The sequence below is a fragment of the Taudactylus pleione genome, unplaced genomic scaffold, assembly GCF_031769625.1.
Source record: "Taudactylus pleione unplaced genomic scaffold, aTauple2 ptg000305l, whole genome shotgun sequence".
NCBI classification, from domain to species: Eukaryota; Metazoa; Chordata; class Amphibia; order Anura; family Myobatrachidae; genus Taudactylus; species Taudactylus pleione.
In genome coordinates this window covers 973,952-988,512 of record NW_028284706.1, presented here as the reverse complement: position 1 = coordinate 988,512, position 14,561 = coordinate 973,952, and the positions used below count along the sequence as shown (strand labels likewise).

The window sequence follows — 14,561 nt, the reverse complement described above, 5'->3', positions numbered from 1 at the left end:
GTGATGGTGTGCTGAGAGATGACATGGTGGGAAGATAATGGTGTGCTGAGAGTTGAGCGGGGGGACAAGATGATGTGCTGAGAGTTGACACAAGGGGGAGATAATTGTGTGCTGAGTTGATGCAGGGGGGGAGGTGATGGTGTGCTGAGAGTTGATGCAGGGGGGAGGTGATGGTGTGCTGATAGTTGATGCAGGGGGGGAGGTGGTGGTGTGCTGAGAGACAATGCAGTGGGAAGATGATGGTGTGCTGAGAGTTGATGCAGGGGGGAAGATGATGGTGCGCTGAGAGTTGACGCGAGTGGGGAGGTGATGGTGTGCTGAGAGACGATGTAGAGGGGAGATGATGGTGTGCTGAAAGCTGACACAGGGGGGCAATGATGGTGTGCTGAGAGACAAGGTGGGGGGAGGCAATGGTGTAGCTGAGAGATGACGCAGGGAGGGAAATTATGGTGTGGCTAAGAGACAATGCAGTGAGATGATGGTGTGGCTGAGAGATGCAGGGGGAAGGAAGTTACACAGGGGGAACGAGTCTGGCTGAACTGCTGTTGTATGATAATGACCTTGTTAATATTCCTACACAAACAGGCATCTTCTGGATGATGTGACCTACATGAATACTGAATACCAACTGAAGACGCCGTCATTCCAGGGAGGATGTATTTCTTCAGAGGTTCCACATTGTGAGAAACAACCTTATAGGTAAGGTGCATATGGAATGGAAAGGAATGTTCCCAGAGTGACAAGAAATGGGTGGCGTGTCATGTTGGCATGCCCCATTTTCAGTAGCCACACCCCTTCTGATATGTGACCATGCAATTTTTTTGACGCACGCAAAATATGTTTTACTATATGGTGAGGGGAGGGGGGGGGGGCGCCAATCTTAAACTTGCCCTGGGCTCTAAAGACCCTAGTTACCCTAGATATTTTTTATACTGCGGTTACTTGGTTACTTTACAGGCCAACTTTTTTCATTTCTTTCATTGTGCACAAGAGTTTCATCTCTTTCACTTAGCGGCAATGAATCCACCTATTCTCACACAGATAAATCCACAAAACATGGCCTGTGACTTAAGAGGTCCTGTGGTATTAAAGCTATGAATTAAAATGTAATACATATTATACAATTTTGTGATAATAACTGTAAATAATGGAATCAAAAGTAGAACAAAATATAAAGACACACTAATATTATTCTACAGTATGTAGTAACTGCTCCTAAAATGTATTTCTAGCCCTTTCTTAACATCCACCATTAAAAAAGGAATAGTTTCATCTAGATATTTGGGCCAGTAGCGCACGCAGGGTGAGTTTCTAAGCCCCCAGAAACCCCCCGTGACGGGTCACATTTTTTTCCAGAGACAGAGACAACCTTGTCTCCGTCTCTGCACCAGCCCGCGGACCACCCACTATCCCCTTCAGCTACCATTAGCGCTGTCAACGCTTACGCGTCAGGTGGCTTTCACATCACCTGACACGGAAGAGCTGACAGCTAAACCGGCAGGGTCCGGACAGCGCACCACAATCTCTACACAGTCCACCCAGAGTGAGCATGGGAAAGCCTGAGGGAGGATTGCTGCCGCCCAGCAGCCCGGCACCTAGGAGGACGTCCGCAGCTAGCAGTAGGAAAAGCTGCTATTAGTATGTTATGTGCGTGTCTGTGTTTGTACATAGTAAGTATGCTTCGTGTGTATGCTTCAATATGTGTATGTATGCTGTTTGAATGCTGTGTGTGTATGTGCTATGTGTGTATGTGCTGTGTGTGTGTGTACTGTATGTTTGCTGAGTATGTCTCACACATATACTATATAAATATATATATATATATATTATATATATATAATCTACACACACAAACACGGTATATATATATATATATATATATATATATATATTATCTACACACAAACAAGGTATATATATATATATATATATATATATATATATACCCCCCCTGCTAAAAATCCTGCGTTTTCCACTGTGGTCCTTTCAAGGTACCCCTTAGTTGCACCACTGGGAATTACGAAAGTTAATAATAAGTAATTAGAAACCAATCAGGGCTGAAGGTGTGTACACAATAGATGATATTATGCACGTTTTGGCCAATTCTGATGAAAGCAGAATTATTATGCCATTTGTGTCACTCCATTGTTTTGTTTGTTGAACGTGCTTTTTTGTTTTTCATGTTCCTGTTCTGTAATCAATGTATATATATATTTGTTTGATTTGCCCACTATATGTCCATGCGGAATATTCAGATGATTATGAAAAATAGATTATAATATTTTTTAGCTGTGTTCTCCGATCGCACTGTGATAATGTAGTTATAGCACGTAAAAAACCAAGGCCTGCTCAAGGACGTAATTTATTGTTTATTGTATTAGATTATATGGTTTTGTATTATGTCTAATGAACAAATGGTTAACCTACATGGATATGTCTGATTTTCTTTTACTGCTGCTGAACTATACTGGTCTGGAGAGGTAAGGGTTAACTTACCACTTTATTAGATCAGTCTGCAAATATGTGCATGAATGAGCCAGACAGCTGTATAGGGAGAAGCAAGAAAAATCTATGTACAATAGGATTTTTCATTCATTGGTAAATCTGCTCCACTGCCTTGGGTATTCAATCCAAAATAAATGGATTATTCATTGAAGCTGCTATGCCAAGTATTGCCACATGATGGCACCATCATCCCATCATTTATGGTTTGTGCTCAATGTACTGTGACTATGGCTAATATTGCAACCTGCAAAGTTGGTAGAGACTTATAGAAACAACTGCAGCGAAAGATGTTACTACAATTAAAACTAGAGATGTGCGCCGAACCCCGTGTTTAGGTTTTGGATCTGGTTCTCCCCTGGTTTTGGATCTGAATCTGGTTTTGGATGTTTTTCCTTGGTGTTTTGTTATTAGGTTTTGTTTTTGGTTTTGGATCTGTATTTAAAAAAAAAAAAAAATTATATAAACAGCTAAAACCACATCATTTGGGCCTGTTTTTGTTTCTACAGTATTAAGAACCTTAATAACAATCATTTTCAGGCATTTCTAGGCATTTTTAACCACCTCACAGCTCACAATATTGATTTCACTATTTTTCACCAATACAGGCCAAAGGCTGCAGCGAGCTGGCTGGCTAAAGTAAGCAACAGAGCAGCAGCACAAACGCACGGCAGTTCAATAAAATATAGGACATCTATGAAATATTGCCACACAGCAGTGGCAGACAGGATGGCAGTTTAATAAACTATAATATAGTCAGTCGGCAATGCCCCAAATTGTGACAAATGTAAAGGAAAGAGGTGCAAGATGGAATTGTCCCTCCCACCCACTCTTATGTGGGATATTAAAAAGGACATGCACAGTTTAACAAACCAAGCACTTTAGCCACTAGGACGGACACTTTCGTGGCTGAACTCCTTGGTTTGTTTGGGCCCCCACAAAACTTTTTTTGGAAGGACTACCTTCAATTATTAAGGAGGAGGTTGATGATGAGGGTGTTGGTGGTGGAGATTACATGTCCTGGTCCACACTGCTGGTAGCTGATACTGAACTGCTTGTTATTAATTTACGAATTATAATTTTGTTAAACAAATTGCATGAACTCGCTGCATATGATATGACGTAACAGGGAGGAGGTTCCTAGATGGTTAATGTCCCTTCCTCTCCTAACTTTGGCTTTACAAATGGAACAGATGCCTTCACAACTGTTGTCAGAATTTAGATTAAAATAATTCCACACCCAAGACGTTGCTTTTCTGGCTTTCTTTTTATCATTAGCAAGAACTGCTGCCACTGGTGGCTGATTTATGCAAACCACATTCTTATCATCAACATCCACATTAGCGTCAGGTAGGACAAAAATTTCCCCCTCATCCTCCTTTTGCACTTCCTCCACACTATCATTCTAATTTTTTATTATTTCACCATCTAATACTAGCACAGCCGTCATGGCGTCAGTGATCCACTGTGAAACTGGGTGACAGCTATTATACTTACTTCCTCTATCAAAGGACTGTTTAATAGTCAATTGTTTTTTTTAAATTACTTCCGATCACGAATGAGGATGTTGATGATGATGCAGGTTTTGGTGTTGGAGATCGAAGGCGTTTGGATCCCACAGAGAGGGAGCAGGTAGGTGACACTGGACTTGTTATGTTTTGAGTTTTGGAACTTGGCGACATACACTTTGATATTTGATGAATGTGCTCCAAGTGACGTAACAAGGAGGAGGTCCCTAGGTGGTTTAGGTCCCTCCCTGTACTCACTCTTGCTTTGCAAATGTTACATATGGCTTGACAACTGTTGTCCGGATTGGGGTGGAAATAATTCCACACGTGATAAGTGGATTTTTTTGTCTTTTGCCCCGGCATGACAACAATGGGCTTTGGCCTTTTCAATCCATGTGCAACAGCTGTTGCCTTTCTTACACAAAGGACATCCTCGGCATCAACATCCTCATCACCAACATCTTCATCATCAACATCCTCATCATCCTTAGCATCTTCAACTACCAAAATATCCTTCTCCTCCATGTGCAATTCCACAGAAGCATCCTCGATGACTACGTCTGCAAGATGTTGACTTTCCTTCCCCACATTTACAGAGGGCACACAAATGTTGGAACTTGGAGGATCCTCCAGTACACTAGTATTTAGGTCTGGCTCACACATGACAACTGCGGACACACTTGCACTCTCCTCGGGGATTTGTGATTTCTTTTTCCTCAGGGCACACAGTTGGTTTTTCCGGAGCTGTCTTACTCATTTTAACAACTTTAAATGTTTTAATGGTACCACCACCACTACTATTACAAGCAGAAGGGCTATCAGAATCAGCAGTCTTCATAAAGAATGGCCAAGGCCTTATCCTTTCCTTTCCACAACGTGTAGTGAATGGCATATTGCCAATTTTATGTATATCTAAAGGCAAATTTCTTTTCAATTGTTTTTTCTTAAGTTTGGTAAAAGTAGCGTTACCATATCGATGGCGTGACTTAAGCCCTGGGGCATTGGCCTTCATAGAGGATGAGGAAGTTGACAGCCTTGCACTACTGGCGGCAGCTACAACATGTGGTTCTTGGCCTTGCTCTCCTGTCATGTGACAGCCCTCCAAATTTTCTGTGGTCTTGAAGCAGTGTCACAAGCACCAATAGTGCAGACAAGGTGCGGTTACAAAATTCACACACATGCAGTCGTGCGCACACACTAAAATATTAGACCAAAAAAAGACAATTTATTTCAAAACATTTTTCAGCTCCAGAACTTGGGCCCAGAGCAGCGATTGATCACGACTGGAGTGGGGCAGCACTAGGTTGCAACTTAACTTGCATTGCTAGCTGGTTACACGCACACACACAGACAGTAAAAGATCCAAAAAAAACCAATTGATTTTAATTTTTTTTATAATCAAGAACTTGGGCCCAGAGCACAGATTAATCACGACTGGAGTCGGGCAGCACTAGGTTGCAACTTGCATTGCTGGCTGGATCTTGTGCGGTACTGCGGTTAAGCCTAACACTAGCCTTTTTTTACTATATATATATTTTTTCTTTTTGAGTCCAAAACTTGGGCCCAGATGGACACAGCACCAGCCCAGATGTATCTGCAGATCTGTACCAGCCTATGGACACAGCAGACAGCAAAGCACCAGCCCAGAATGGATCAGCAGCACCAGCCCAGGACCATACTTGCCTACTTTTGAAAAAACATTTCAGGGAGATTGTGAAAGCAGCACCTATGAGCACATGTTACAGTGGGCGTGTACTGCTACATCTGAGAGTCGTGTCCTAAACCTGACTTACATCTAAAATGTAAACCAGCCCAAAAGCAGTTAGTAAGATCTGTTTGTTGATGAAAACACACTAATACTTTGCAGAAATTCATAGGGATCATTGTGCCTTATAATAACCAATGCAAGGAAATTACACTAATGATCCCATTTGAATGTATATATCTCTGTTTTTTAATATAACAGCTTCATAATGGGGTAAGGATGAAATGAGGGAGATTGCTAGACTCTTCAGGGAGACAGGGATATTGCTACTATTTCAGGGAGCCTCCCTGACAATGAGGGAGAGTTGGCAAGTATGGCCTCCCTGTTCAGTCTCCACAGCTGGAGTGAAATGGCGTCCATCGCGTGGTCCCTTATATGCTACATTGATCATAAAGACGAAAGCTCGCGAACCGCGAGATTTCAGACTCCATAGTTTTGCCTCGGCTTGAGATCCGAGTCAGGCGGGAAAAATTGAGCCTGCTTGGATCCAACTCGGATCTGCTAAGTTCGGGTGGGTTCGTATCTCTGAAATCCGAACCCACTCATCTCTAATTAAAACAAGGCGGTGAACACTTAGCCAATATCACTATCTGTTTTAAACATTACTATTATTATTATTATTATTATTATTATTATTAACAATAATTGACTACGGAATATTTATTTTTTTAAATACAATGTATTTTGTGTTCAAAATCACAATTACTATTGGTCCTTGTGTACTTTACGGACTCATTGCAGAGAGAACCCAATGAATGTTTTAAATGGTACCTGCATACTTTATGTACACAAGTACCGAACGTTGTCCCAACCTAAAGAAGAAAATTGTCTACTCGTGGGTTGTCCCCTCCTAATGAAGAAATATGTCCCCTCGCGGGTTCCTGCGCTCGCCACGCTTCGGGCTCAGGTTATATTCCCCTTCTATGCCCACTTGGATGGTAGGGAATGACACTGGACACTGGGAATTATGCTGGACACTGGCTGCTGATGTCAGAGTCCTCTCCGTGAAGGGGATTTACACATTACCATGATTGATAATAATAATGATTGTAGAACACTTGGGTTCTTTCTGCAATGAGTCCGTAAAGTACACAAGTACCTTACTTTTTATCACATAAGTCCCAGGGGGGGTAACCCTATCTGACGGGCAAGGGGGCATGGTTAGGTGTAGAATGAGGTGCTGTACAGGACCTCTGACGTCACAACCATGTGACCCATGACAAAAGGGGGAGGGGCAAGGTTCAGAACGGGGGGCCAAAAGTGTCCTCTCGCGTGTTCGCTTAGCTCACCACAGGTTTATATTCACCCTCTATGCACACGTGGATAGTAACACTGGTAGCTGACCCGCCCTGCCGTAGCGGTCACATGGTTGTGACGTCAGAGGTCCTTACTTCAACTTGGATCTAGCAACAACCAAGGGGGCATGGCGCCGTATTCTTGTCATAATGGCCCCATCCCCGCTGTAAAAGCTACATTCCTGTAAATGTCATTGTGACCCCGTTGTTCAAATTGCAGTATTTTACAGCTGAGGACGCTGCTAGGATGACACAATTCTATACGAATCATGTCATCCAAACTCCTGACAGCGCACTTCAGTAGGGAAGTGGACGGACACTGGGAGACTCATCAACTTTGTCGGGAGGCTGACATACTTACTTCCCCTCTACTGTACACTCAGCCACGATTTCCAGCAAAAAATATGGCAAAGTAAATAAGTTTATTTATTTATATAGTACTCAGTGGCACTTTCAGGGGTGGTTTCTGAGTACCTACAACTCCCCCCGAAAGACCAAATTTATTTTGCCCATGATCGTAGCACCACCCCCTCGCGACCGTGACTTGTGGGTCTGTGGATGAGGGAGCAGAATCAATTTGACGTGATTCTATGAGAATTGTATAATTTTGGTCATAGGTTGGGTACGGTATGACGGCACTCAGGATCCCGGCAGCAGAATCATGACGCCGGTATCCCGACAGGGTTAGAATACTGACACCTGATGTTAGGTATCTTAAACCTACCCCTAACCCTCTCTCCCCACACCCTAAACCTAACCCTCCCCCTACTGCCTAAACTTAACCAACCCACCCCGCAGCCTAAACCTTAACCCTCCCCCTAGTGCCTAACCCCTATCCCTCCCCCTAACCCCACTACTTACCGTCAGGATGCCGGCAGTCACAATGTCGGCAACGGGATTCTGACTGGTGTCGGCATTCTGACGGCAGCATTCTGAGCATCGGTATCCTGCACGCCGAGATAATGACTACATCCTCCATTGATGCGCAAATTATACCATTATGCTAGGGGGCTGGGCCTAATGATACAAAGAGCCCAGCCCCGTCCCCATCAACAACCTCCTGCAGCATCTCCATAAGTTAAAGTGTGTGTATGTATATTAACTTGAAAATCTATCTATGTACACATGCATGCAAGGAGACCCCTTTACCAATCCTGCACTTGCCCCTGGTACCACCATAAACACAATTCTGTGCAAAGAATATTTATAATTCATATCACTGCCTTCCCCTTTGGAGCTTACAATTATTTATTTATTAACAGTAACTTATGTAGCCCCAGCATATTCTGTTGCACTTTACAATTGGGAACAAAACAGTAATAAAACAAGACTGGGTAATAATAACAGATAGACATTCTAAATCCTGTAACATACAAGCACATACACTAGGGATAATCGGGTTAGAGTCCAATTAACACACAAATATGCTTAGGGGGGGTGGCAAACCCGCGTGAACAGGGAGCACATGCAAACTCCACATGTATAGTGCTTGGATTAGCCTGAGCCCTGGTTGGGAACTGAGCTCATGATCTCCGTCCTGTGAGGCAGTAATACTAAACACACTATGTCGGGGTTCTGCCTAAAGTTATTGAAAAGCAACAGTCATGGAAAAGGAATAAGTAAATACAATTTTTACAATTTGCTACACCATTGTTAAAGTAATGGTATACTTTTGAGAAATACTAAATTAATGTGGCCAGGCAGGATACCTAACAGCAGTCCAAACTGAAACAGTGTCCAAAATTCGGCCATTCCCCGATACACTAAATACCAAGTCACAGCCAATGCATGTCACACCCACTTACAGTCAGGCCACACCCAGTATATGCTAGACAACACCCCTGTGACCTTTTAAAATTGGGATTGTCCCATGAAAATCATGAGGTCTGAGTAAGTTCATTTGTGGCAAAACACAATTAAAAAATGTATGGGTGACCTCATTTGGTGCATTGGGAATGGTTACACCATCTATAAGGTCTGCTGACAGAGCCATATGCAACTGCCCCCTCCTCTGGGCAGCCCCCCATCCCCCATCTTACCTTGCTCCGGCAAGCAGATCCCTCTTCCTCCACCATCTTCCCAGTGATAGTCGGGAAGATGGCGCATGTGCACAAGAGAGCACAGGCTCTGGCACAGTGCCAGTGTCTTTGCTCTCACAGTGCGGCACCATCTTCTAGAATATGTCACCTAGGGGCCCATGCCCAAGGAGACAAACATCAGGAGTCATATACATTGTGTCTGTAAGGTGCTAGGTATATGTAAGCACAGTGGGCTTGATTCAGAGATGGGCGGTATTGCAGCCGTGATTGTGATGTTTGCGGAGTTGTAGTGGTGGTAATATGCAATGTCTAGTTTCAGCCTTCCCCTTGTGCGCTAGCATGCGCTGGACTGTGCCCACTTTCAATGCCCGTGGACAGTGCAACTCTGTCGGTGGTTATGAACACTCCACCACCCGCGCACCATCACGTCCACCATCGACCCTTGCACCAGCCTATGGATGACATAGTGTCTCCTTCTGAAATTGCTCTAAACCTATCCTCTGTGGCTGTGCGTCTGGGAACGCATCCGCTGTTACTGACACACCTGTGACACTCCCATAACACACCCATCAGACAGCCTGTTTTTGCATTCCCCTCAGGCCACCTCCCAGTCACCATCCAGGAAAGCCCATGGTCTTGCGCCACCAGTTCTACTGCCAGGTGCCCCGTATGCAACAACACGCATCTCAGTTGCCCTCCACACACCCATGATAGCACAATTACGTATTGTTCTTATTATGCCACCTTGCCACTGTAAAAACGCTTATTTTTTATAACATGATTGTGTTCATAAAATGTAATTACACATACCTTTGTAATGTTGTACCAGCTCTTGTACAGTGTCAAACTGGGCTCGTGTTGTGATGTAAAAGCCGCCATTGTCAATCTTTCGGACCTTGTAATGTTTGACATGATCGCCTTTTCTATTATCCCAGTCACGGATAGAAAGGGAGAAAGCACCTAAGAGTAGGAATGAAAGAGAACATGAGTGACAAAGAAAAACAGAACAAAAATGATCAATAAGAAAAAGGTTTTATCATGTATCTCCATATATAAGATTGCAAAATAATTGATGGAATTTAAAAGAAAAACAGAAATGTTTGGTTAGTCACTTATTGAGTCTATGTACTAAGCCTTGGATGGAGATAAATTGAAAGGAGTAAAGTACCAACCAACCATCTCCTAACTGTCATTTTTCAAGCCTGTTACATGGCAGTTAGGAGCTGATTGGTTTGTACTTTATCTCCGTTCACTTTATCTCCATTCAAGGCTTAGTAAATAGACCCCAAGGGAGCTTCTCTCCACAGAGGGCCTGATTCCGAGATTTACGGAATGCTGATATATTCGCAGATCGAGTGATCGTTTGCCATTGTGCATGCCGCACTGCGCATGCACAGTGATTGTATTGTGATCCCGCTCGCAACAGAGGATTCACTCACATAGTTAGTGACAGGTAGTCAGCGTTTGGATGGAGGTAACGGTTGGTCAGGACCGTTTACACACCGTATCATGGGCGTGCATAAATTAGCCATTGCATTCTCCTGAGCTTGAGAGCTCTCAGCATGTCAGGAGAGCCGTAGTGATTGAGGCAAGTCAAACTTGACTTACAAGCTGCATGGCTGACCGATCTGCATTGATGTTACTGATGTTCACATTGTTGTATGCCGTCAGCCGGATATGAGAAGGCAGCAGTGGGCGTCCATATGCTCGGCTAAGCTTTGGAAGGCATTAGCATATTTTAGCAACTGTGATCTGTAAGAGATTGCAGTTGCGATTGCATTAGTGTAAATCTCGCAATCAGGCCCAGAGACTACACTAGTGGATAGTTGTGCATTTGGTTGTGGTATGTTACCCTGGTCTGTGTTCACACTATGAATTATCGCTGATACTTTCAGATGAGTACACATTTGCATCTGTGGCTAATGTTTATTTGTGGATATTCAGCTGGATTCTCAAGTTAGCTCATTTAGGTGTCTATTCATCATCACTTCATGTTTACAAAAGCATGTGAAAATGAACTATTTCACCTGCAATTGTAAAAATTAAGTGATCGGGCCATTCATTAAGAGGGTAAAGTAGGAGATATCACAGATATCTCCTACTTACCTTCCTCTGACGGAATGGCCCGCTGTCCCCATACACTAGTATGGGGACAGAATTCATCAAGCTCCGAAAATACAATATTATGGCGAATGCTCCCGATACCTACTGCTTCCCTATGGGAAGGAGTCCCAGGTTGCGAAGAGGGATCCTTTCGGAATCCTCCGTCCCTTTTAAAATTGGGATTGTCCCTGGTGCGCATGCGTGACCTGTAGGAGCAAAGGCGAAAGGAGCAGTGAAGGGTCTAAGTGCTGACATCTCTATGTCACACTAACCCCTGGTGTAATGAAGTTTCCCACAGATGAAGTCAGATAAAGAGATTTAACTGGTACAGGAGGTACCATAAATCTTGTCTGCTTCTAAAATATAAATGGTGATATAGGTACCTATTCATCAACACTAAAATAAAATTTTTAAGGACATTTTCCTTAATTAACATTATTTTATTATTCATTAACACACTTAGCACAGGAGATATCACTGATATCTCCTGGTTAAGTCCCCCTGCGTTAATTTCCCCACTCCCCATACATTAGTATGGGGATGTAGAAATTAGGCTATTCATCAAATTCCGAATATTATGTATTTTCAGAATTTGATGGTGTTACTATACGCCACTCTCAGGTGGCGTATAGCGGGTGATGCTGGTCTACTTTCAGCTGGGCTGGTACTCCTCTGGCTCGCTCCGTCACTCCCTCGTCCCTCCTCCGGTTGCTGCTCCGATTGTGTTCTCCTGACAGAACACAGTAAAGTTTTAAAAACAAAATAATAATAATATATATATGTTTTTAACTTTACTGTTTTCTCGTCTTCAGACAGGAGGTCGGGTTCCGCAGCTGCAATGGCAAGGTAGGTGGGGGTCAGGGAGGTGAGCAGAGGGGAGGAGGGGGTTACAGAATTACCGCAGCTGTAATCAGTGCTGCGCATGTGCTGCTTTTGTGAACGTAACGGTGCATGTGCAGCACGGATTCCAGCTGCGGTAAGTTAGTTTACAGAAAAGTATATATTTCCTGAAAAGCTGTAATCGCAAAAATGACAGCTTTTCGGAATAGATAGTTATGGAGAGGAGGAATGATGTATTCCTCCGGTAATTAGGTAGAACTCCATGCCAGTTCTAAACCTAATTACCTCCATCAATTTTTTTTTTTAAAGTAAATATTTTATTATTGAATCACCATGAAAGTAAAACATACATATTGTAACTGATATCATAACAGTTGATCATTGAATAAAATGAACAATCACATCAATTTACACCTTGTTTGTGTATATTAAAATAATTTGTATACATAATCAAAAAATAATAAACACAGATATTTCAATAATACAGATAAATCTCTGATGAGACCAAAATCTTGTAAAATATAAAACAATGATACCTGTTGTACTCTTATACATTGTTCTAACAGTATATATAACATACCAACCATCGAAACTAGAAAGGAAAGCTGCTACAGGGACAAGACGCCAAGGGGGGAGGACATGGGGAGGAGGGAGGGGGGAGAAGGGGGGGGGCGGGGAGTTTAACCAGGAGGCATTCTCCCTTAAGAGTCCAACCTAATTGGAAGTTCCCCAGATATGGATCGGTAACAATACCATTGGGTACATTTGAATGATTCATAAATTCTATGGACCTCATTCAGAGTCGGTCGAAGCGGCCGCACGGTCGTACGCCATCGATGTTCGCTATACTGCGCATGCATAAAGTTCGCAATGCGCGTGCGTAAACTAGCCGCTACGATCAGAAATTTCTCTCTCCTTGAACACAGCCAGGTTGGTAGTTTGATTGACAGATTGAGGCGTTTGTGGGTGGTAACAGGGGAAGGTGCTTGAAAACGGGGGAGTGGATATCCGAACGCAGGCGTGCCTAATTATGCGAACGGCATTTTATGGGAGTGCATACGGTTTATGGGAGTGCATAATTAACAAAGTAGCGTCATGGCACATGTGACATGGGAGGTTTTTACACTGACATGAACGTAGAGCTTAAGATATGGTATGGTCAACCTTAAGCTCTACGACCAGTTCCGATGGTTCCCGATGGTCTAGATTAATCCTTATATGCCCGGAGATGACGTGCAATGCGTACGAGAAGGGGGCGTATTTTTTGGAATTCCGACTGCTTCCTCCCCTTGGTCGGCCAGCTACCGATCCGAACTTAGGGACGCAACTTGCGAGGGAATAATTTGCATATCCGGCACCTTTTCCCGTACGACCGTGCGGCCGCTTCGACCGACTCTGAATGAGGTCCTATGTCTCTGAGCTAAAGTCAAGGTGCCTATGTAACTCTCCCAAGTTAAGAAATTTTTTCTAAACGAGTCTCTTTCTCTATTATTGTCTCAATCCAATCCATGTTAAATACATGAATGAGTTTTTCCTTAAAAAGACGCAATGTAGCTGGTCTCTTACAACCCCTTGCCACTTGCTGACCTTCGAGAAGTATCCCAAACAGAGTACATATATCTGTGAATGGTACATAATTCACCAGGTGCTCAAGGGCGTATTTCCTTATTTGTAGCCAAAAAGTTCTTAAAAGAGGACAAGAACAGAAATAGTGGTACAAATTGGCTATGGCGGACTGACAACGAGGACACGAGGCCAAGGAGCTCATACCCGCTAAATATTGTCTATGTGGGGAGAAGTATGCTTTTTGAAAAATATTCATAAACATTTCCTGGTATTGAATAGCTGGGAGTAAATTACATGATAAGAGAAGAGCTTTGTTAAGAATTTTGCATGATAATGCAGGAATCACCGGCACCCACCTACTCATTCCAATACGTACCACCTCATGTTGTATGGTTTGTCTTAAAAAGGAGTAGTGTATTGATAACGCCTTTTTTGTGGTTGGATCCGAAAGAAGTATAGTATTAAATGTGTTTTCCCAATCCGAATTCGAGAAACATTTAATGAGTGAAGCCACATAATATTTAGCCTGCATAAATGTGATGGGATGAATGCGAAATGAGGGAAACCTTTCCAACGCCTCCTCATACTTAAGTGAGCGTTTTAATGGTATGTTAAGGAAGATACCTATATTAGTCAGCCCTTCTTTATGAAGTTTAGTGAATGGGAATGCTGCCCTACCCCCCTGAAATTCCGGATTTGCTATAAAAGGCAAAAATATAGATTTATAAGAATTTAACTGGCAACGATGATGAAGAATATGCCACACTTTTCCTGTGGACCATAAGAGGGGATTATCTCTTATATGATTTGGAATTTCTGCGTCCTGCATATGTAGGAAGCTCGCCAAGTTGCAGTCTTCTAAAATTGGCCCTCAATTGATGAATTTGCATAAAGGTCTCAGCCATGGATCCAGTCACGGAGATACCTTAATATTGCAATACGA

At 43.0% G+C, this 14,561-nt stretch overlaps 1 protein-coding gene across 1 annotated transcript in view; it reads right to left on the bottom strand.

Annotated features, from left to right (window-relative positions):
* Positions 1 to 14,561, bottom strand: part of FGR (FGR proto-oncogene, Src family tyrosine kinase) — a 200,197-nt gene that overhangs the window by 64,304 nt on the left and 121,332 nt on the right. Inside the window, exon 6 of the mRNA XM_088442123.1 lies at positions 9,920 to 10,069. Within this exon, the coding sequence (XP_088298249.1) occupies positions 9,920 to 10,069 (150 nt within the window). The remainder of the gene's footprint in view (positions 1 to 9,919; positions 10,070 to 14,561) is intronic.